Raw genomic sequence first — 21,834 nt, forward strand, 5'->3', positions numbered from 1 at the left:
TTTGTACCCCATAAAAGAGTATTAATAGTGTAGAAGAAATATTGGAAGAAAGTTTAGGGTTAGAGGATCTTTTCCAGAGGGGATTTCCATTTGCTGCTTGGGCCCAGAAACAGATCAGAATGTAGAAGAGAGACAAAAACAGGGAAAACATGAAAGAGGCTGAGATGTACGGAGGATGGAGTGAGAAGGTCTGCTCTCCATTTAAGCAGGACGTACGGAAAGAAGACTGGGGCAGAGACCGCGTTGAAACAGGTAACGGCTGACAAAGTACCTCCGATCAAAAGGTCAAGAATTCCAGTGAATCCCAAGCAAGATTAATAGTAAAGCCCATAAGTAGATAAATCATAACAGAACTGCAGAAAACCAAAGGCAGAAAAATCTTAAAAGTAACTACAGAAAAAGGTAGAGATGAGCTTTCAACGAGTGACATTCTGACAGATTTCTTCCTCAAAGTTACAACAGAAGCCAGAAAGAGTAAACGATGCTCTGAGGTGGTGCCTATGAGAAAACACAACTCCTAGTCCAGAATTCTGTAAAATTGAGGGTGCTTTCAGATGACGTTTATCATCAGCAAATCCACCCTAAAGGAACTGTAGACTACAAGCAAGAACTGTGGTGTTGGAGAAGACTCTTGAGAGTCCCTTCGACTGCCCGGAGATCAAACCAGTCCATCCTAAAGGAAATCAGTCCTGAATATTCATTGGAAGGGCTGAAGCTGAAACTCCAATGCTTTGGCCACCTGATGCAAAGAGCTGACTCATTGAAAAAGACCCTGATGCTGGGAAAGATTGAAGGTGAGAGGAGAAGGGGATGACAGAGGATGAGATGCTTGGATGGCATCACCAAAGCGATGGACATGAGTTTGAGTGAACTCCGGGAGTTGGTGATGGACAGGGAAGCCTGGCGTGCTGCAGTCCATGGGGTTGCAAAGAGTCGGGCATGACTGAGCGACTGAACTGAACTGAACAAGCAAAAGAGGGAAGGGATGCCCGATGGAGGGCGGAAACCTAAGAAACAACGGAGGCTAACTTGTCTAGTTTTCCCTTTTTTCTGTCATATTTTTGGCATCAAATCCAAGAACTCGCTGCCAAATCCAAGATCCGGAGGGCTCACCCCCGCGTTTGCTTCCTGTGTTTAGGTTGTTGGACACACTGCGGTGTTGGTGCATTCCGGGTGAGTGTCTGCATGTGGAGTGAGACACAAGGCCAGCCTCCTCCTGCACGTGGACGTTCGTCGTTCCAACACCGTTCTCTGAACCTCTGTTCTTTCCCCACCGAGGGGCCTTGGCACCCCTGACGAATGTCAGCTGGTTGTGCGCGTCTGAGTTCCTCTCTGGCTCCTTGGTTCTGTCCCACTGGCCTGCGTGTCTGTCCGTACGCCAGTAACACGCGTTTTGACGGCTGTAGCTTTGTGGCGAGCTCTGAAATCCGGAAGCATGAGTCCCACAGCCCTGTTTCATTTTTCTCGTCGTGGTTTTGGTTTGCGTTCTCCTGAGGACAGATGACGTCAAACCACTTTGGAAGAAGAGTCAAGTGGGACGGACTTGTTCTTCATGGAGATCAGCAAGCTACTGCCTGCAGGCTAACTTTCTTTTGTCTTATTTTTATTTGGACCCCTAGTTTAAATTTTGTCTGTTTGTTTTGCATTTAAAGAAGAGGAGTATTCAGTAAAGATGACTGTATGAAGTCCCTATAACCTAAGACATTTACCACCTGAATCTTTACAGAAAAGGTTTGTTAGCCCCTTCTCTAATAAAATGGGCTTCCCTAGGGGCTCAGATGGTCAAGAATCCACCTGCATTGTGGGAGACCTGGGTCTGATCCCTGGGTCAGAAATATCCCCTTATGAAGGGAATGACAGCCCACTTCAGGATTCTTGCCTGGAGAATTCCATGAACAGAGGAGCTATGAGGTCACCAAGAGCCGGGCGTGACTGAGCAACTAATACTTTTGACTTTCACTAACAAAACAGATACTAAGCTTTATTTTTTAAAACAATTTAATAACCACCACAGTGGAGGTACTGGTACAGAATAAGATATTGTGAATTCCTGCAACTGTCAAATGTTTTAGTTTCTGAAATCTGGTGAGCATGTAATATCATTTCCTCTTCTCAGAAATGCCTTTTCAAACTTTGGGCCCATTTTTCTATTGAATTGTCAAATCCAATAAGATTAGTAAATTGGTGGAACCACACAGAGAACAATGATGGTGATCCTTGTATACACAAGCAGTTTTAACTGGATTAGAGACCTACATGCGAAAAGCAAGACTGTCTCTTTTGGGAGGTAACATAGAAAAATCTTCATGATCTTGGGGGTAGGGAAGAATTGAAGTTATTAACAATGCCAAAGGAAAAGATGAAGACTGACTATCATCAGGTGAAGAACATCCAGAGAACATCTTTACCACCTCTAACCTGAAAGAAAAAAAAAATCGTGTCCGGAATATTTATAGAACCTCTACAAACCTGTAAGAAATAGGCAATTCAGTAGAAAAATGGGCCCCCGGCTTGAAAAGGCATTTCTGAGAAGAGGAAATGATGTTGTACACTCACCAGATTTCAGAAACTGAGACATTGACAATTTCAAGAATCGGTCACTCCACATGGAGTGACCGGAGCTCTCCTATAGCCCAGTGCTGGGTGCCAGGGGTGGTTGTAGACTGGGACCCCCAATTTAGAAGACAGTCTGAGAAAAAGCAAGAGAATTCCTTCGTAGTGTACGTGTATCAGCGTTTCCGTGGGTGTTGTCATCGAGTGGTGTTCCAGCGTGTAGGTGAGCGTCTGCTTGATCTGTTCATCAGTTGTATGATGGGCATTTGAGTTGTTTCCTCTCTTTGGCTCTGAGAATAATGCTTCTGTGAACGTTCTTATGCATCATTCTTCGTGTTAGTCGCTCAGTCATGTCCGACGCTTTGTGACCCCATGGACTGTGGCACGCCAGGCTCCTCTGTCCATGGGGTTTCTCCATGCAGGAATACTGGAGTGAGTTGCCATTCCCTTCTCCAGGGGTACCTTCTCGACCCAGGGATCAAACCTGGGTGCCCTGCATTGAAGTCTTAAAAGAAATATAAATATACCAAAGGAAAATAAATATATGCTACTTACAAGAGGAAGGAAATTTGGCTCTCTTGGGGCGATCTTCACAGAAAGTGATATTTCATTTCTCCCCCTTCTTTCCCTCTCACCCAGCATCACATAGGACGTTAGAGGCTCTCAGTGGTGGCGAGCTCGACAGTTCTTCTGGTGGGAGGACGGAGTGAGTCTGTCTTTCCCAGGACACTGAGCAGCGCCGCGCGTCACGGCGCTGATCCTGTGTCGGAGGCGTCCCCCTGCTGCCATCGCTGCTCGCCGTGGCCCTGCTGAGGCTGGAACACCTCTTTGTCCCCGAGTTGCAGGCAGGCTGTGCAGATCTCTCCTTTGGCTTCTCGATAAATATTGCCTCTTAAAAAGGCACTAGGTCTGCTCACCCTTGGTGCCAAACGTGATAAAATGTTGTGTCTTCCCCAGGTTCCAAGAAGCAAGATTTTGAAATAACCTACAATTCACCCTCATATTTACTGAGCTTAAATTTTTTTTTTTTTTTTTTTTTTTTTTTTCGGAAATATCAAGCAAAATTCCCCATTTGAGACGCTGGAAAACATGTTGTTTTGAGAAGCAATTTATTGACGCCTTTCAAATGTCCCCTTTGTCCAGGAGGTCCCCGCTTGCCCAGGCTGCGGGTGGCTTACGTTTCGTTTGGCTCTGCTCCTGAGCAAATCCCCGATGTTGTTCTAAGGAGGAACCCCGAGAGCGGCCGAGACTGGGGTTTCCACACCTTCGTGGCCGCCCCACGGCAGCGCCCTATGGGACGTGGCACTTGGCTCACAGGGGCCCCAGGTCGAAGCTCTCTCTGGCCGGCTCCAGTTCTGGAGGGAAGACAGCCAACTGGATGTCTGGTTCACATCCCAGTTCCCACCGCAAGGGAAAGAGGCGGGAGCCGACTGGGAGCAACTGACAGTGACCGCCGTCCGGTGCGGGCCGAGGCTGGGTCTCCACCGCGCCGGCGAATCGTCTCACAGAGCAGTGTCTGAAGACTCGTCCTCTGTCTTGAGCTGCACGTCAGCTTCATGGGTGGTTTTGACAGGCTGATCTGGTATTGAATCATCTCCTCTGAATCATTCACCAGAACCTGAATAAAACAAGATCATTGATTCAGCCTGATTTGTTTTGTAACATAACCTTTTTAACGTCAGAGGTTTACCGATTCAATTTTTTTTTTTTTTTTAGGTTAAGAGTAGTTAGTCAAAGTGCTGAATTTTGAAGTAGCACGGCATGACCCAGTAATAACTACATCACAGGAGCAGTCAGGGCCCGCTTCCAGAATCTTCTTTACGACACTTCTCTTTGGGAAGCGCACGTTTTTGTGGCAGCCGTCTCCAGGTGTCTGGGAGCAGTCCTCTGTGCCTTGAGCCAACTTCAGGTCACGGGTCCATGTGGGGTTGACGAGAAAGCGCGCGTCCGCAGAGCATCACCCCAGTCCGCGGCCGAGGGGGAGCAAAGCAGCCTTCCCAGACGCGGCGTTTGCTCAGACAGCCGGCACGGCCAAGGGAAGCAGCCCTCGTGGGCCCCCTGTTCTGGGTGCCGCGTGCTCTCTGCCAGGTAAAGCAAATAAACGTAGGTGATGAGCGCACGCGGACCGGCCCACCGTCGTCAAGCCGCGCAGGGCACACCCCCGCAGTTCCCGTCCTACGGTCCTGTCCGGTCCCGCGCTGCAGGCCGCGTCTCTCCTGTGAACCTTCTTTGGCACTTGGGCCGCCCTGTGTGATCAGACGGGGGCGTCTTTCCCGAGACGCTGCTCGCTTCTGCTCAGCAGAAAGCTAGAGGCTCGGCTGAGGGCAGAGAAGCAGCCCCCAGGAGCTCCAGTCCAGACGACCTGCAGAGTCAGGGTCGCAGGGCCAGACCTGCCGGCCACCGATGGGGCACAATGGCCCCTTGTGAGGAGCTGGGCGGCCCGGGAGCGTCTGGGGCTCCTCGCCTCTGGCCTCCCGGCCTCCCTGCCGGCCACAGCCCCAGCTCCCTGCGCAGAGCTTGCCTTTTCCTGCTTCCCAGCGCCAAGCGGCGAGCCCACGGGTGAGTCAGGCTTTGGCAGACAGAGGGCTGCTTTGAGCCCTTCTCTTCCCCTTTTGTTCCACCAAGGAGGGGGAGGATGCGAGTGTCCAGCTGCAGGCTCTCTGACCCCGGCGCGGGGGCCAGGGCCGTCCACATGACGTCATCCCCTCTGCCCTGCCTCCATCTCCCCAGCCTTCGTGTTGGGAGTGGGATTCCCAGCCCTGTGTTAACTTGATTGGTGGCAAGTGCCCTTGAGCTCAGCCCCGCAGGCTGGTCAGTTACAGCACAGACAGAGCCTGGCCTGGGGGCTGAGCGGCTGCTTTGATTTCAAGCAAGTTAACCTCAGAGCTTCGGTTTCTTCACCTGGAGAATGGGAATAATGCTGCTGTTTTGCATCAGATAATAGGTGATGATATGCACAGGCACCGAGGGCCTGTTACCAGCCTTGAGGTCCAGCTGGGTGAGTGGTTTGTGCCGATCCAGCCACCTGCCTGTCTGCGACGGCCGACACACCCAACACCCATGAGCCGTGTTAGCCAGCACCACGCAGGCCCTGGGACTCCTGCCAGGAGTGGATGCTCTGTTCAGAGCACAGCTCTGTGGTGCCCAAATCAATTTTTTGCCAGGTCTGGATTTCCTGGGTTTCTCCGCTGCTTTCCCTTTGTCGTTAGGCTGGTGGGGTGAGTGCAGGCCCAGCTCCTCGCAGGAGGGTGAGGCAGTCAGTGGCGCGGGTTCCGGGAGTGGCCACACTGCTGGCAGCTGGACGGCCCCTGTTGCTCTCATGTCCCGGCACTTTGTCGGCTGACGGATGGGACAAGGTGGACTCAGTTGGAACTGAATTTTAAGTGGTCGTCTGGCCATGACCGAGCAACTAAACTGAACTGAAGAGCTGGTCAGTACCAACCACTCCAGAAAGTATGCATGCAGTCCTAGCTGATGTCTGTCCACATTTTTATCACAACCCTGCTGGTGGTTTGTTTTCCAGAAGTCCATTTTGGCAGCTATCCATGATTTTTTTTTTTTTTTTAAGCAAATTTATGTAAACAGGAAAGAAGAACCAATAGTATCCAGATTGTAAATCAAGTGAAGTTTGATTTGGGTTTCGGATCGACAGGCTTGTCTCCAAAGCACACGCGCTGTAGAGTGGGGATCGTCTGTCCTTAGGAGTTAGATGATCCCGGGGAGTCACACGATCACTTCCATTAGCTGAGGGGGGCACGCAGCCCTTTAAGCCTCCCCTTTCTCTGCAGCCTGAACACCATCAGGCAGAAACGCTCCCTGGGTTCTCTCCTTTGCTCTCGCTCCTGTGAAGTCTCACCTGTCGCCAGCTCAGCTGTCCTGCAGCACTGCGGGGGCGGGGGGCTGGGCTCAGCCAGGGGACCGCTCCCGGGGGCCTGAACTTCACGTGAACTCGTGAGCAGGTACTCTTTCTTTCCTTCCCGAAGCAGAGCTCGGAAAGGATTCCCACGGTTGATATCCAGGTGATGGGGGAAGCTAGTTGGGTCTCGTGAGGTCTGTGCTGCACTGTGACTCCATCTGAATTTTATAGCTTTGAGTCGAAACTGAGGAGTTGTCCCGAGAGGAGACGTGAACCATGAGGACTGCCCAGGCCGAGCCTGTTGAGACTGTGGACGTGGTAGGACAAGCCGGAGTGAGGGGCAGTTTGGCCAGAAGATGCCCCCTCCCTCTCAGCCCCCCTTCCTACCAGGATCTGGCAGCTGCTCCCCTTTTGATTCTTCCCAAAGCGAGTACTGGACTGCCAGGGCCGCCCCTCCCAAAAAGACAGGGGCTGTCCCTGGAGGAAAGATTAGCATTTGGTAGCTAAACTTAGCTCCCTGGATAAGCTGCCTGTAGAAGGAAGTGGAGATGGATTTGGAGGAGGGGGGTTGGGAAGACTTAAAGGGACAGCGTCGGGCTCTGAAAGATGATTCCGGGGGACTCGTGGGACATGTGTGCTGGGAGGGCCCCTCCCAGGCTCTCACGTGGCATCTGTGAGCGCGGTCACCCACCTGCCATCATGGCAGAGGGGTGTCTCTGGAGCAGAGAAGTGAGGAAAACCAGTGTGGGCTTCTGGGTGGAGAAGCTCTTGTGCTTCCCATCCTGTCTGGGAAAGACCAACAGGATTGATTGCCCACAGGATTAGAGTTATCAGCGAACCCGTGCTGATGAGCACTCGAGGCTCAGCTGAGTCCCACTGTGTGCCAACAGAGCTGGGCTTGACTAGGGATGCTCAGTCCAGTCCAGTCACCCGGTGGGGTGTCCGACTCTGCGGCCCCGTGGACCACAGCACACCAGGCTTCCCTGGCGTTCGGGGACATCACAAAAGGCAGCGCCGCTCAGAGGTAAACCTGGATGATGCGGGTAAAAGTGACGTCTCTTTTACTAGGAAATCCTGACTAATTCACCATTTACTGTCGTCTTAGTCATCTCTCAAGGGTTCTCGGGGCAGAGCACAGGCCACAGGGAAGAGCAGGGACCTCACCCCGTGCTGCTTCCCAGCCTCGTGTGCCCGTTGCGGTGGTGGCTGTGCGGTGTGCAGCAACGCCTGTGTTCACACTCCACATGAGCGACTCGTCTCCTCGCCCCGTCTCATCTGGAGACTCACTGTGCTGAGGCCCATGGCGGTGGTTCCTGCCGATTCTCCCGGGGTTTCTTTCCTTCCACGATGCTGCGGTTTGCGTGCGCAACCTGGAGTTGTCTCCGGCGTTGGCGATTGTGCCTGAGAGCACCGTGACTGGTACACCGCGCCAGGGCTTTAGGGCCCTGGCTCTCAGTGTGGGCCGGGGTCCCTCCAAGGGCTCCACGAGGTCAAAGCCTCCTTCATGATAATCCTGAGACATGACTCTCCTTTCTCACCCCGCTCCTCCCAGGGTGTGGGGCAGGGTTCTCCGGAGGCCCAGTGACACCGTGACAGTCGTCACGGCAGCTCACCGGGTGGGTGCTCCCATGTCTTTGTGTTTTTAAATTCTCTCAGGTTTAATTTCTAATACACTAAATATCGGTAGTTCGGGAGGTATTGTGTTTTGGAGGCTTTTTTCATTTGGGTTATTTGAATAAGTTAGTGAAAATACAGGGCTTTCCATAAAAAGCCTGAAGAAACCAGTTTCTGACTCATCTCATTTGTTTTGAGTTAGTTAAGGACTAATGCCTAAGCAAGAGATTTTTCAGACATTTATTAGGTTTTTAATGCTTCTATTTTATGTGGATGAGGCAGCTCTATTGCAAGGAGGAGAAGGAATCATTTCTTAGTAGTGCCATCCTGATCGCGGGGGAGGGAGGAGCAGGCTTTTCTATAGGCCCTCGAGAGTAGACAGAGGTCAGGAATGCACTGAGTTTTTAAAGGAAATAATGTTTAAGCTCATGTTAGGTTTCAGCTTTGAAAAAATGCACATCTTCATTCACCAGCAGGCATTCAGTACCTGCTAATGCAGGCGTACCCACTGGGCATGCGGCCTTCCCTCTGATGGCTCACGGGGCTTTGCAAGAAGAAATGAATCATTAACGGTTTACCTGCTGGGTGACAAGTGGTTACAGTGCGGCAGCTTCAGACAACAGCACCCATGCGGTGTCTCACGAGTGTGCACCAGGACCCCTGCCGCCCGGAGCACACGGGGCCCCGGGAGCACTGCTGCTCAAGAGCACACGGGGCCCCGGGAGCACCGCCGCCCGGAGCACACGGGGCCCCGGGAGCACTGCTGCTCAAGAGTACGCAGGGCCCGGGGAGCACTGCTGCCGGGAGCACACGGGGCCCCGGGAGCACCGCCGCCCGGAGCACACGGGGCCCCGGGAGCACTGCTGCTCAAGAGCACACGGGGCCCCGGGAGCACCGCCGCCCGGAGCACACCGGGCCTCTACTCCGGTCTCACCAGGCTGAGCTCAGGAGTCGGTGGGGCTGCAGCCTCCTCTGAGCTCCTCAACTGTTCCTAGCTCCCCCATCTCTGCTGCTGCTGCTGCTAAGTCGCTTCAGTCGTATCCAACTCTGTGCGACCCCATAGGCGGCAGCCCACCAGGCTCCCCCATCCCTGGGATTCTCCAGGCAAGAACACTGGAGTGAATTGCCATTTCCTTCTCCAATGCATGCATGAAAGGAAAAGTGAAAGTGAAGCCGTGTCCGACTCTCTGCAGTCCCATGGACTGAAGCCCACCAGGCTCCTCCGTCCAGGGGATTCTCTAGGTGCGAGTACCAGAGGGGGGTGCCATTGCCTTCTCTCCCCCGTCTCTGGCAGGATGCATTTCCTCATAGCCGCTGGACCGTGGTCTTCTTTCTGCTAGCTGGCCGGGAACCGCAGCCGGCTCCCAGGATGGCCCTCGGCCCCCGCCGCGCGGCCCTCCTCTCACAGCATGGCCGCGCGCTCTTCCAGCCGAGTGGCCCGAATGCGGAATGTCTCTTCGTGTGCTTGCCTGCCATCTGTATGTCCCCTTAGACAGATCCTGTTGGTTGAAGCATTCATAGATATGACACCACAATCAATTTTGGTTTTATCAAAATCCAAAACTTTTGCTCACAAAAGGCCCTCTTACAAGGATGGAAAGACAAGCTACAGATGAGAGAAAGTACTCACCAACCACATATCTAACAGAGGACTCATATCTGGAGTGTCTAAGGAACCCTTACAATTAATAGGAATAAAACAATCCAAGTAGAAAATGGACAAAAGATACAACGAAGTTTCACCTAAGAGGAAATACAGATGGCAAACAAGCACATGAAGAGACGCTCAGCATCATGACCCATTGGATCATGGCAGCGTAAGGGGCACACGAATCACTGATAAAACCTTGTTGAGATAGCTCTGAGGAGAGGAGCACCAGCATCAATACCGAAGGCCAGTGAGAGTGTGGAGAAACTAGACGCCTGCACATCACTGATGGGAATGTACAGTGATACAGCCATGCTAGAAAAGAGTTTGGGAGTTTCTTTAAAAAAAAAAAAACTATACTTGGTGAATACATACTTACTGTAAACCCAGAGAGCCCAATCCTGGGCATTCATCCCAGAGAAATGAGAACTGTGTCCACACATCTGTGCGTGAATGTCGACAGCATCTTCATTTGTAATTCCCAAAATGTGGAAACGACCGAAATGTCTCCAGATCCGTGAGTGGCTAAATAAGCCATGGCTCACCCATACCAGACGCCACTGCTCAGGAGTGAAGAAGACAGACTGTCGACGCAGGCAGCAGCTGGGTGGCTCTCCAGGCATTTTGCTGAGTTTAAAAAACAAAACAAAACCACACTTCAAAAGGTCACTTGCTGCCTCATTCCACTTAAAGTACATTCTAGAAAAGGCAAAACTATACGGAAAACAAGCCAGTGACTGTAAACCATGGAGATGACCTGAGATGAGTGTCTGCCAGCGACGAGGGCTGGCAGAGGAGGGGAGGGCACCTCTGTGTTGATGGATCGATCTCTGTCTGAATTGTGGGGAGCAGGGCGAAGTGGTTGGGGGCATCGCAGGAATCCACAGTTGTGCAAAGAACCACACGCACACGCGCGTGAGCCCGGGTCAGTCCCTGACTGTGCTGAGTTGTAATCACATAAGGTGGAGCCACTGGGAAATGGGATGACGGGTGCACTAGACCTCTCTCTGCCATCTTTGCAGCTTTCTGTGCGTCTGTGGTTATTTCAACATACAAAACATATCCTGCAACAAAAAACAAAAAATTTTCTTAAATATGTTAGTACCAAATGAAATTTTTTTTACATTTTAAATTCCACTTATTTAAGGCTCGCATATAAAATACACTTGGTTTTGTATGTTGACCTCGTATCTTATGAATTTTCTGAACTCATTTCTTGACTCAAGTGTTAGCATTTTTTTATAGATTCTTGAGGACTTTGTGTGCAGTTCTGTGATCTGCAAATTAACAGTCCTTATGACTTTGCAGATTGCAAGCGTTGAGAAATAAAATCATCTGTGAGTCCATGTGGGTAACAGATAAACAGGGGAGAAGGGAGGGCTTTCGTTTACAGTAGAACGTCCGCTAGACCAGTGGTTGCTGTGCTGATTGGAAAACCATTTTGGTAAAGATTGGAAATGTCACAAAAGCTGCCTCCTGAGGGGAGCCACTGCATTCTTCAGAAAGATCAGTATTTCAGATTAAAGGAGGCGGGAGAGTGGACAGCTACATGCAGCCCTCGATTCCAGACTGAAGCCGGTGCTGGAGGAGGACGTGCTGCTGGGTGAGAGCACCGCGTCCACATCACTCCCCCCGGGGTTGCCATGGGCATGAACGCAAGTGCCCTGCTGCTGAAGCTTTGGGGTAAATGGACAGCCTCCTCTCAAGTGGTTTTAAAAAAGAAGTATATGCAGTTAACCCTTGAACAGCTTGGGGGTTGAGGCACTGACCCCACGCAGTCAAAGATCCAAGTGTAACTTGACAGTCGGCCGAACTCAGAGCATGCAGTAGGTGTTTGTTTTAAAAAAAAAAGTGCGTGTCAGTGGACCCGAGCTGTTCAGACCCACACTGCTCAGGGGTCAGCGTGAACTGGGAGGAGGAGAACAGGGCACACAGCAGGTGGGCCGGACGTCGCAACGGGCGTCTAGGTGTCCATCCTGCTCTGCTTGCACCTTCTTCACACGCGCGTCTCACGGCCCCGCTGAGATTGGGATTTGGGCTCTGGCTGCTGCGCTGCACAGGCTGCCGTCCTGATGTGAATTCCCCAAAATGTAGAAAGGCGATAGGCAGCCATGTTCCATTAAATGGGAGTTAAGTCTTAAATTCAGTGTCTGTTAAGTAACAGAAATGAAAATCTGACCTTTAGAGTAGTTGTTTTTATGGGTCATTCCCAGGTGGCTCAGTGGTTAAAGAAGCTGCCTGCCAACGCAGGAGACATAAGAGACGCAGGTCCGATCCCTGGGTCAGGAAGATCGCCTGGATCCCCTGGAGTGGCCCTCCACTCCAGTATCCTGGCCTGGAGAATCCCATGGACAGAGGAGCCTGGCAGGCTGCAGTCACATGGGGTTGTTTTTAATATTCAGCTGTTTTAAAATTTTGTCTTTGCCATTTGTGTCTAAATGAATGAACTAAATTTTCGAATCCTCACACTCACCAGTGACAAGCCCTGTGTTAGAATTTAAGAATTCATTCCGCCAAGTACAGGAGCATAGGAACGGCTCGTGTGTGGACAGAGGACCGGGAACTGGAGAGCCGCCTAGCCTGAAGTGGACGTTGGTGGCTGTTTCCCTGGTGACCACGTGTGGCTTGCTTCCCACGGCCTCCACCTTCATGCCTGTACCCCCCTAGCCCACCCTCCCCGCCCTCGCTCTGCACCCTGCACAGCCTCTGCCAGCAGTTCTTGACCCCGGGGGGCCCTCTTCCGTGCACACACCTCTCCTGTGATACTGAAGGAAAAGACCAGAACTCAGCCAAGCGTGGGAGGCTGGATCAGATCACAGGCAGACAGAGGGGTTGGGAAAAGCCCACTTGCCATTTATTCCTTTTTGTTAGCTCACTTTACCCCAGCAGCCATCCAGAGAAGGCCTGGCGTCCTCCCGCCTCACCTAACACCGTGTTCCCATAAAGGTGCTCATCCTAGTGCGTTCATGCTGTGGTAATAAGATACCACAGGCGTGAACAGTCGCCCGCTTTGAGGCAGTGAGACAAGCTGCCAAGAGGATTCAGCCGACCATCCTGGTGGAAGAAGAAGCCATAAAGGTCCTTTTATATTAGCGTTCAGTGTGTTGTAAGGTCCGTTGAGATGACCCTGATTTCAAGCTCAGTGGTTGGAAATGTTCAAAGTCAGACTCGGGGAGTGATTCCCTTTCTTCCTTAGCACATGCTTACTCATGAGCGCAGGGCGTTTCCACGTGGCACCCCTGTGTTGGGGCTCCGCCCTTGCACCCACATCACAGCGTCCCCTGTGGGGCATCAGTGTTGCCAGGACGCTTTGTGGCCAGGCAGGCTGAGACACCCCGACCCCGGCCTGACTCAGGCAGGAGCGGCTGCACCGTGAGCCACCCCGCGCCCCGCCTGGACGGATGCGGGTCGGGGGACTCTCGTCGCGCCCTGAAGGCCCCGAGTGAGCAATGGCAGGAGGAGAGAGACGGGGGTTTCGGAGCGGAAGGCGCCCTGGACCAGGCGCGCTGGCCGGACCGCTCTCGCTCCGGTTGCTTCCTGCCTGCCCGGGAGGAGGCGGGATGTGCAGACGGAGCAGGAGCTCGCTCGGCGAAGGGGTGCCGGGTGCACGGCCTGCCCCCGAGGAGGAGCCGTGTGCGGGGAAGGTGGGGCCGGGCTGGCACGTGGGTGCCCACCCCGGCTCCCGGGCAGAGCCTGCCTGTGCCCCGGCAGCCATGACGCCAGGGGCAGAGCTGCCTCGAGCCCCGGTCTGTGCTGTCCTGGGAGAAGCGTCCGTCCCTTAAACACATGCTCTCCTCCGCGCGGCCACAGGCCTCCTCGAAACCAGAGGTGGGTTCTTCCCTAGAGGAAGTCCACCCCCGTTCCTTTCTTTTACCGTCGGAGACCGCGGTGGGGGAGGGCCCGGGGGCTTCCGCATGACGCCATACCAGCTCACGCTCTCGTTCTTGAACCTTTCCGAAGAGCTGCCTCCTTCCGAGTCCAGGATGTCCCCACCGTGCACGTGTGTGCGCGCGCGCGCGTCGGCTGTCATGCGCGTGCGCTGGCGTGGCTTCCCCAGGAGGGCCCCGCCCCCGCCATCCTCGCTGGGCCCTGTCTGCACAGTGGGGCGCAGAGTGAATCCTGCAGGAAGTTGTCCTCTGGGCACGCGGGTGTAATTGTCAGCGCCCCACTTTATAAGGGGAGTTTTCGCCCGTTCACTCACCCTTTCTCTGTTTGCTTCGTTTAATCGACACTGGAGGTCCTCTGAACCTTCCTTACGCCCCGAGAGCCGCAGTGTCAGCTGGCTCACTCCTCCGAGAACAGGACAGTGACCGATTCGCATGGGCACTTCTAGCTAGCAATTGGTCAGTTTGTGTCGACGTGCAGTCCAGAGAAATGCCCAGGAGCTGGAGAAAGACTGGCCATCCATCCACGGAAATCCAGCCCAGAGTCTCCTGGTCCTGCCCCTTAAGTCAGGTGGTGCTGACGTGACGTCATAACAGAACTTCAGTTTGTTTCTAGAAGCTGAAACGTGTTCTGTCGTGTGCAGCTTCTCAAGTAACAGATGAACCTGCAGCGCACCCGGCCGGCCCTGCTGGGAGCAAAACCACCCACAGGAGCCGAGTCTCATGGCTGGCTCCCGTCTGCAAAGGGAGGGACCCGCCTGGTCAGAGAGTCCGCGTTCTCGCCGTAGCTTTGAAAAACACAGTCTGGGAAAAAGAAAAAAAGAAAAACACAGTCTGAATTTGAACCAGGGCATCAGAGCTAGAGAAACGGCGTTTTTTAAATGCTTTTAATTTGTTTTTTATTTTGGAAAACACATCCACACTGTTAGTCTTTTCACTCGGCCTTCCTGTCTACACGCAGGCAGAGCAGCACACACGTCACCTGATTGAGTTCTCCCATTCACCACCTCAGGGTCCTCAGTTCAGACTGAGCCGTGACTTTTCTTTCCTCTACGACAGGGCGAATCGGTGAAGTACTTTCTGGATAACTTGGACCGGATTGGCCAGCTGGTGAGTGAGACCCCCACGCCCAGAGCCTGTGACCCGTGCATGCGGCCCAGAGCAGCCCCCGGGGCAAGGGCTCCCGCCGCCCTCCCAAGCCCTGCCTGGTGTCCAGAGACCACAGCACCGTTACCGCGCTCATTCCTTAACATCAGCCAGCTCCAGGCGGCTTCGAGACCTTCCCCGTTGTCCCACGAAGGTTCTCTTGTGGATGCTGCTGTACTTTGGCAGTCTCGAGTCCATCCGGCGCAGTCGGTCCACGGCACTTGGCCTTCCTTTAACCCGGAGCTTTCTCCTTCCGTCTGTCTGTTGCTTCCAGCCTGTCTGTCGGGGTGGTTGGAGCATCTCCCCTGTGGGGCTTCTCCCATCTCTAGCACTGTTGGAGACGCTCCCCTCTCCCCCGTTTACCTTGTGGATGGGTCATTGGGCCGAGAGGCGTCCTCCCTGCTGGGGTTTCTGGCAGAGGTGCTGCCTGGGCGCTGGTGTGCAGGAGCCACTGGAGGATTGTACCAGGGCAGGATCAGAGGGCTTCGAGTGACCACCGTCGCCCGTGTGCTGCTGCAGACTTAAAAGGCTTCTCCAAGAATAACATACTGAATATATTGCAGGCTACATTTAAGCAACGTTGCAAAACCTAAGTTAAGTCAGTTCAGAGTCAGGGTTTGGAATGCATGTGCCCTGGAAGTTAGAAAAATAGAAAGGTAGCTAAGATGCAGGAGGAAAAGTGGTGGTCTTTCGCATGGAGAAGAAAGGAGACGAGATCTCAGGTTGGGGCCTGACCTGAGGGTCCTGCTCACTCTTCCTCAGCCTGGTGAGCCCCCCCATTCATTCTGAAATGAGCCGCTGGGTTCCTTCACTCTCTGTTTCATGGTGAATTTACATTCTTGTAAATGAAAGTCGCTTCTGATATCTGGTTCAGCTTCTCACAGAAGTCCCCGTAACTTTCCTTCCACCGCGTCTGTTCATTGCCATCTTCTCACGCCCTCCTCCCCAACGCCTCCTGACCTTATCTTACAGAACTACTTCCCGAGCAAGCAGGACATCCTGCTGGCAAGGAAGGCCACCAAGGGCATCGTGGAGCACGACTTCGTCATCAAGAAGATCCCCTTCAAGATGGTGGATGTGGGCGGCCAGCGGTCCCAGCGCCAGAAGTGGTTCCAGTGCTTCGACGGGATCACATCCATCCTGTTCATGGTCTCGTCCAGCGAGTACGACCAGGTCCTCATGGAGGACAGGCGCACCAACCGCCTGGTGGAGTCCATGAACATCTTCGAGACCATCGTCAACAACAAGCTCTTCTTCAACGTCTCCATCATCCTGTTCCTCAACAAGACGGACCTGCTGGTGGAGAAGGTGAAGACCGTCAGCATCAAGAAGCACTTCCCAGACTTCAAGGGCGACCCGCACAGGCTGGAGGACGTCCAGCGCTTCCTGGTCCAGTGTTTCGACCGGAAGAGACGGAACCGCAGCAAGCCTCTCTTCCACCACTTCACCACCGCCATTGACACTGAGAACATCCGCTTCGTGTTCCACGCCGTGAAGGACACCATCCTGCAGGAGAACCTGAAGGACATCATGCTGCAGTGACGGGGCTGCCCTCGCTCCTGCCGGCCGCGGGCCGGGCCTGCCTGTCCATGTGTGCTCCCGACCCCAAGCCCTGGATGCCCAGCTCCGGGTGCGAGGCCCGCCAGGCCTGCGCTCGGCCGCAGGACGGGACACGTGGACGTAGCTACTGAATCCCGGGGACTCGTGAAACTACTGAAAGTCCAGCAGTCACTTTGATGTTAACGTGTGACGCCTGATAACACAGCTCTCTCTTTTTCAGAAACTGTCTCTTCTGACACAGTTTAGTCGGGGACCGCGTGTGTGTGCACGCACGCTCTGTCTTTAGTGACCGAGACACAAACACGTCTCTGCGGGTGGCTCTTCTCTCCAGCTCGTGAGTCCTCGGTGGGGGCGCTGCTTGGCGGCGTCCTGGGGATTTGGAGGAGGGGAAGTGTGGGCTGAGTTCGGGGGGACCCTGCCACTACCTCCCCGAGGGAGCGCCTGGCCTTTTCAGTCTCTGGTGCCAACTTCCCAAGAGGCCCCGGCTGTCAGGTTGGAGGGTGGGAGTGAGCGCCCACAGGGGGACCTGCCTTAACACCCCCACACCCGTGCCTTCCTCCCACCCGTCCGATCGGCCACGGCCCGCGGTGGGAGGTGTGGGCCGGGCGCTGCCTTGATTCCCCCTCCCATCTGCACGGGGAGGCGGGTGGTGCTTGCTTGCCCTGTGCCCACCCCGCCCTGCAGCAGAGCCCCCACACCAGCTGGCCTCGCAGACTGCCCTCCTCTCCCAGTCGTCTCCCACACGTGCGGTCGGCTCGGGGAGCCTGCCGTCGGCTCGGGGAGCCTGCTGTCTCTGGAGGAGGCCGAGCGCCCCCTCCTCTCAGGGCCCGCTGAGAGTGGACGGCGGGGCCCGCGGCACCTGCCTTAACACCCCAGGCTCTCCTGCCTCCCTAGACGCCAGGCGCTCCTCACGGCCCCTCGCTTCCACTAACACACACACGTAGCAGAAAGCCCCCAGAGGAGGCCGCTGTGGAGGCTGTGAGTGGTGATGGGCGCCGGCAAACCAGACCGTCAGTGAGCGTGTCCGGCTGCCCTGTCCAGGTGTCTCTCACCGGGTTTAAAAACACATCGCATTCCAAGCCAGTCCCCACCGTGTGTGGCTCTGCTTGCCAGTGTCCGGCGCGTTGAGGACTCGTCCAGCATTTGAAAGAGGAAAAGCCTTCCTCTGCTAGCGGCCCAGCCTGCGCCTGTGGTTCAGGGCCCGTCCCCAGGCCCCGTGTTCCCAGCCATGTCTCCGCAGGGGTCCTGCTCACCTTCACCAGCAAACACTGATCTAGCTCGCGGCAGATGCTGGCCCAGGAGGAAAGGGAGGGCAAACCTGCTTCTGAGTCATCCGTGTTATCCCAGTGTCTAATGAGGAGACAGCATGAAGTCCTGTTTCTATCTGGGCCCTCAAGACTTCCTGTCCATGTTTGCCGGGGTTTGGGCTCTTTGGCTGGAGAAAAGTTGCTGTTTTTGTACTGCTTCCTGTGGCTCTTCGTAAACCGAGAGGATGTGCCCGGGATCGGGGCCAGTGACCAAGGTTTAAAGGAGACAGAACCCTCTGGATGGACTGCATCCGGGCATCTTGAGACCCTGCTGTCCTCGGGCCTCACGCCCCTTGCCCGCGGGCTCCCATCACACACGTGTATCCGGATCCACGCTCTTCCCGCCAACCTGGAAACCCCTCCTCACGCTGGCAGAGGTGGCAGCCCCCGAGGTCAGTGTGGCTGGTGGAGGGTCTGTGAGTGGCTTGCTGGCGAGCTGGAGTCCACCCGGTCAGCGAGTGCGGTTTGTCCTTCAGACCATCTGTCGTGGCTGCCGGCTCACTCTCAGACCCGAGAGCGAGCTCGTTTTGAGGGGCCGTGACTGTGCTGAGTGGCCTGGCAGCCAGGGCTCGGCCCAGACCCAACCCACTCCCTCCCCTGCAGCCAGGAGCCGTCCTTGTGCTGAGCCGAGCAGGCGTGATGGCACTCGGCCCTCCGTTCCAGGATCCGTGCTCGTCAGAGACACAGACGGCTCCGCAGGCTCAGCTAAAACCATCTGCAGTCTTTCCACACATAGGTTATAGTCACTTCTCTCCCAAACCTTAGGCCTTTGTATTGTTTTAATCTCACTGTTACCCGTGATTTGCTGTCTTTATTTTGAGATGTTGGAGCAGCAGGGGATAGTCTGCCTCATCTATTATTGCAAAAATGTAACAATAAACTTCCTCGAACTAAGACTTTCTCCTCGTAGTCACACTGTTCACACGTAAGGACACATGTGCATTTTTTTACTATTTTTTTTAACTTCAGTTTGTAGAGAAATTGTCTCAAAGATATTGCATTATAGCTTTGTAATTTATAGAGATCTCTAGACTCCTTATTCTTGTAATTTTTTTACTTCTTTGATAAAAATGAGTCAGGTTATTTCAATTCTTAAGATCAGGAAATCATCTTGAAACAAGATCCATAGTTCTGACCGACTAACTCGGGCATCCTGGGAACAGACACTTGCTGACTTGACACCATGGGCAAAAGCAATGTCGGGACAAGAGTGGTCGGAATGAACTGCTCACGGCTTGCGCCATGCACGGCATTTTAGCATCGGCAGGAGGGGCTGGTTTGATGATCTGACCACCGTCAATCTCTGGATATTTATTAAAATAAATCCTTAGTTTTTGTTAATGGAAAACATCACTCGGCATTCAAAGCCAACATGAAATTTTTCAGCCCCCAAGTTCAGAGCCCGTGGATAATGAGCCCAGACGGCCCTTGAAGTTTCGTTACCTGTTGATCACAGTTCTTGTTTCCACGCTTGGGACACGAGGCGACCAGGAGAGCTGCCAGCAGTGTGGTTCTGTGTGGACGTCTCTGGAGCACGACTTCAGGACAGAGAGGGCAGCAGAAACACACACAGATGAGTGTGTGCAAGGGAGGCCCTGAGCCCACCTGCCGGCAGAGACCTGGGATGGGCGTGGACGTGCCCGGAGACAGAAGGCCGGAGGAGCCCAGGGAAGGTGCAGCTCCTTCTCTGGACCCTGTGGGGTCAGCGTGCCGCCAGGAAACGGGAATCCAGCGACCCAGAGTGAGCACAACTCATGGCACCCGGATTCTTTTCCAGAAAAAGACCATGCGCAGTGTCCGTGGCCGTCGCCCGGCGAGGCGCTGTGTGCATCCGTGTGTGGGGCCTCAGCGGCCCGCGGTGGGCAAGGCAGCCCCCTGCCCGCCCCTGCAGAGAAGCGTGTGCGCCTCACCACGTGCCGGGGGGCCTGGCACTTTGGGTCCTGGTTTCCCCGTGTGTAGAGGTTGGACTGCAGGGTGACGCAGGCGCCCTGGGCCCGCAGCCCTGGATTCCTGGGTGGTCTCTGCGGCTGGGGTCACGCAGGGAGCAGAGCCGTGGAGGCCCCCCAGGCCCACGCTCGCTGTGTCCGCCAGCCGCCGCGGGAGGACAGCGCCGCGGGCGCTCCATGTGGGTCGGGAGCCTGGCGGGGCTGGCCGCTCACCCCGTCTTCTCGGCACCAGCTGCTGAGTGATGCCTGGAAGTTCAGGGAGCTCCATGCGAAGGAAGACAGGGCCCTGCTGCGAGGTGGGTGCTGGGCCTGCGTGGGCTGGGTGTTCGCGGGGGCTCCGCGTGGCCCCGGTGTCCGCGCTGTGCTGGTGTCTCCCGGGTGAAAACCTGCTTCGAGGGACAACAGGTTGCATACTGCCTGAAGCACCCGCGGTGCCCGCCTCGCCCTGCCGACCCTGACGGTGGTCCTGAGCCTGGACCCACCATGGCCCTGCTCCACGTGTGGGCTCCCCGTGTGAAGGCTCCCGGCCCCGAGATAGCAGGAGGAGCAGGGTGTCACCAGAACTCGGGAGTCCTCGGGTATCCCAGCAGGAAGGACCTTCGAAGGAGTCCGTGTCTGAGTGTAGCAGGGGCGGGAAAGTGCGGCGACCCAGACCACAAGATCCCTGCCCCGAAACAGCCCTCCCGGGGCGGCAGGGCCCTCCCCGGCTGACTGGGGCATGGGGCTCTTCCTACAGGAACCCAAAGGCTCTGCGTCTGGGCCGTAAACGTGGCTCGTGGCTTGCCTCATGGAAGCGCACACCTGGCTCCACCTGGAACTGGCAGCCCTGCCTCTGAGCGGGTTAGGGTGGTGCGGGTTTTCTTGTGGGGGGCTGGGGAGGGTAACACCCGAGTGACGCTGGGGCAGCTTCTGGGCTGCTGAGCCAGTCTGCGTCTCCTCTGAGCCGCTCGGGGTCCCACCGTCCTGGTCTACCCGTTGGGCCCAGGCTTGTCGCTTGGGCGCCCTTTTATCAGCCACGGATGCCCCTTCTCTCGTGCTTTCAAAAGGCAGTCCCTGCAGTGAGCACAGCCCGGCTACTCAGTCTGGCAGGCTTCCTCAGGACCACGGTCTGTGGGCTCCGTGTGCCCCCAGGAGCCGGCGGGAGTCCACGTTGGGGCGGCTGAGAGCGCAGCCCCAGGGTCAGGGTAGACGGGCCCTCACCTCCCTGCCCTGGTGCTCCCGGGGCCGTGCAGGCGCTCATCCCTCCAGCTGGCTCCAGAGTCCCTCTGCTCGGGCAGAGACTGGGATCACGGTGCCCGTTCTGCAGTGTGCAGCCTCAGCCCTGACCGGGGTCAGGCAGGATCCCCACGGCAGCCTGAGCGCTTCGAGGCGGCTTCAGGGGTGAACCACGCGGGTGAACACTCTGGCCTGGGGGCCCCACCCACTCTGTTCAGCGCCTGGCCCCCAGGGAAGCCTCCCGCTGCCTTGGGGTGATCCAGGAGGTCTCCCCACCCCCGGCTGTCAAGGTGCCCTGGAAGAGGTTGGCACCCACAGTGGGCAGAGGGGCTGTCACCCAGGTGGAGAGAATTCAGATCACAGGCTTGACCCGACAGCCAGGTTGACCAAGCCCATCCTCCACGCTTCCCTGCCCGCCCCAGCCGCCTGCTGAGCCTGGGCACCTTTTCCAGGTTCACCTGCAAGCAGGTGGCCAGAGCCGAGGGCATGAGGGCAGCCTGTGATGCCGGGCCACTGCCCGTCTCCTTAACTATCAGACTCTTCCAGCAGCCTCGGTATCGAGAAATTTAAAATAGATCTCTGTTGAGTCTCTGAAATCTTAAGGCATTACCTTTCGACCTGTTAACACAAATCACAAAACATTCCAAATGTCTTTTTCTTTGGTCCGTTCAAGCCAGCTGAAAATGGGCCGGTGTGGTGGTCTCTGTTGACACAAGAGCAGCCAGGAGGTTCCTGTCGTGCGCCCATCCCCCACCCACCGCCACGCCCCCCGCCCCATCCTCGGCTCAGCCTCCGCGGTGGACCCCACAGGAGCCGGGCCAGGACAGCGCCCGGCTCAGCGTCCCCAGGGACGGAGCCCCGAGCTCTTCCAGGGTCTTCACACTCGGAAAGGAAATTTCACAGGGTTGGGGCCCCTCCCCGGGCTGGCACTGAGTTCCACGCTGCCCCGGCCCCAGCAGTGGGGACAGGCCTCTGCTCACGCTGTGTCCCGGCTTGAGAGACACGCGGCGCAGTGTAAAAAGTGTACTGTACAGCCACGGTGGGTAGTTGAACGTGTTTTGTATATATGACTTTTATAAAACGATTAAAATTCGCCTTAAACGAC

At 55.3% G+C, this 21,834-nt stretch overlaps 1 protein-coding gene across 1 annotated transcript in view; it reads left to right on the forward strand.

The window, feature by feature from the left end:
* Positions 1-21,834, forward strand: part of GNA12 (G protein subunit alpha 12) — a 73,116-nt gene extending 51,282 nt beyond the window's left edge. The window contains exons 3-4 of the mRNA XM_070460511.1: positions 14,615-14,665; positions 15,674-21,834. Of these exons, the coding sequence (XP_070316612.1) occupies positions 14,615-14,665; positions 15,674-16,243 (621 nt within the window). The 3' untranslated portion in view covers positions 16,244-21,834. The remainder of the gene's footprint in view (positions 1-14,614; positions 14,666-15,673) is intronic.

This window comes from Odocoileus virginianus, chromosome 33 (genome assembly GCF_023699985.2).
Source record: "Odocoileus virginianus isolate 20LAN1187 ecotype Illinois chromosome 33, Ovbor_1.2, whole genome shotgun sequence".
Lineage (NCBI taxonomy): Eukaryota > Metazoa > Chordata > Mammalia > Artiodactyla > Cervidae > Odocoileus > Odocoileus virginianus.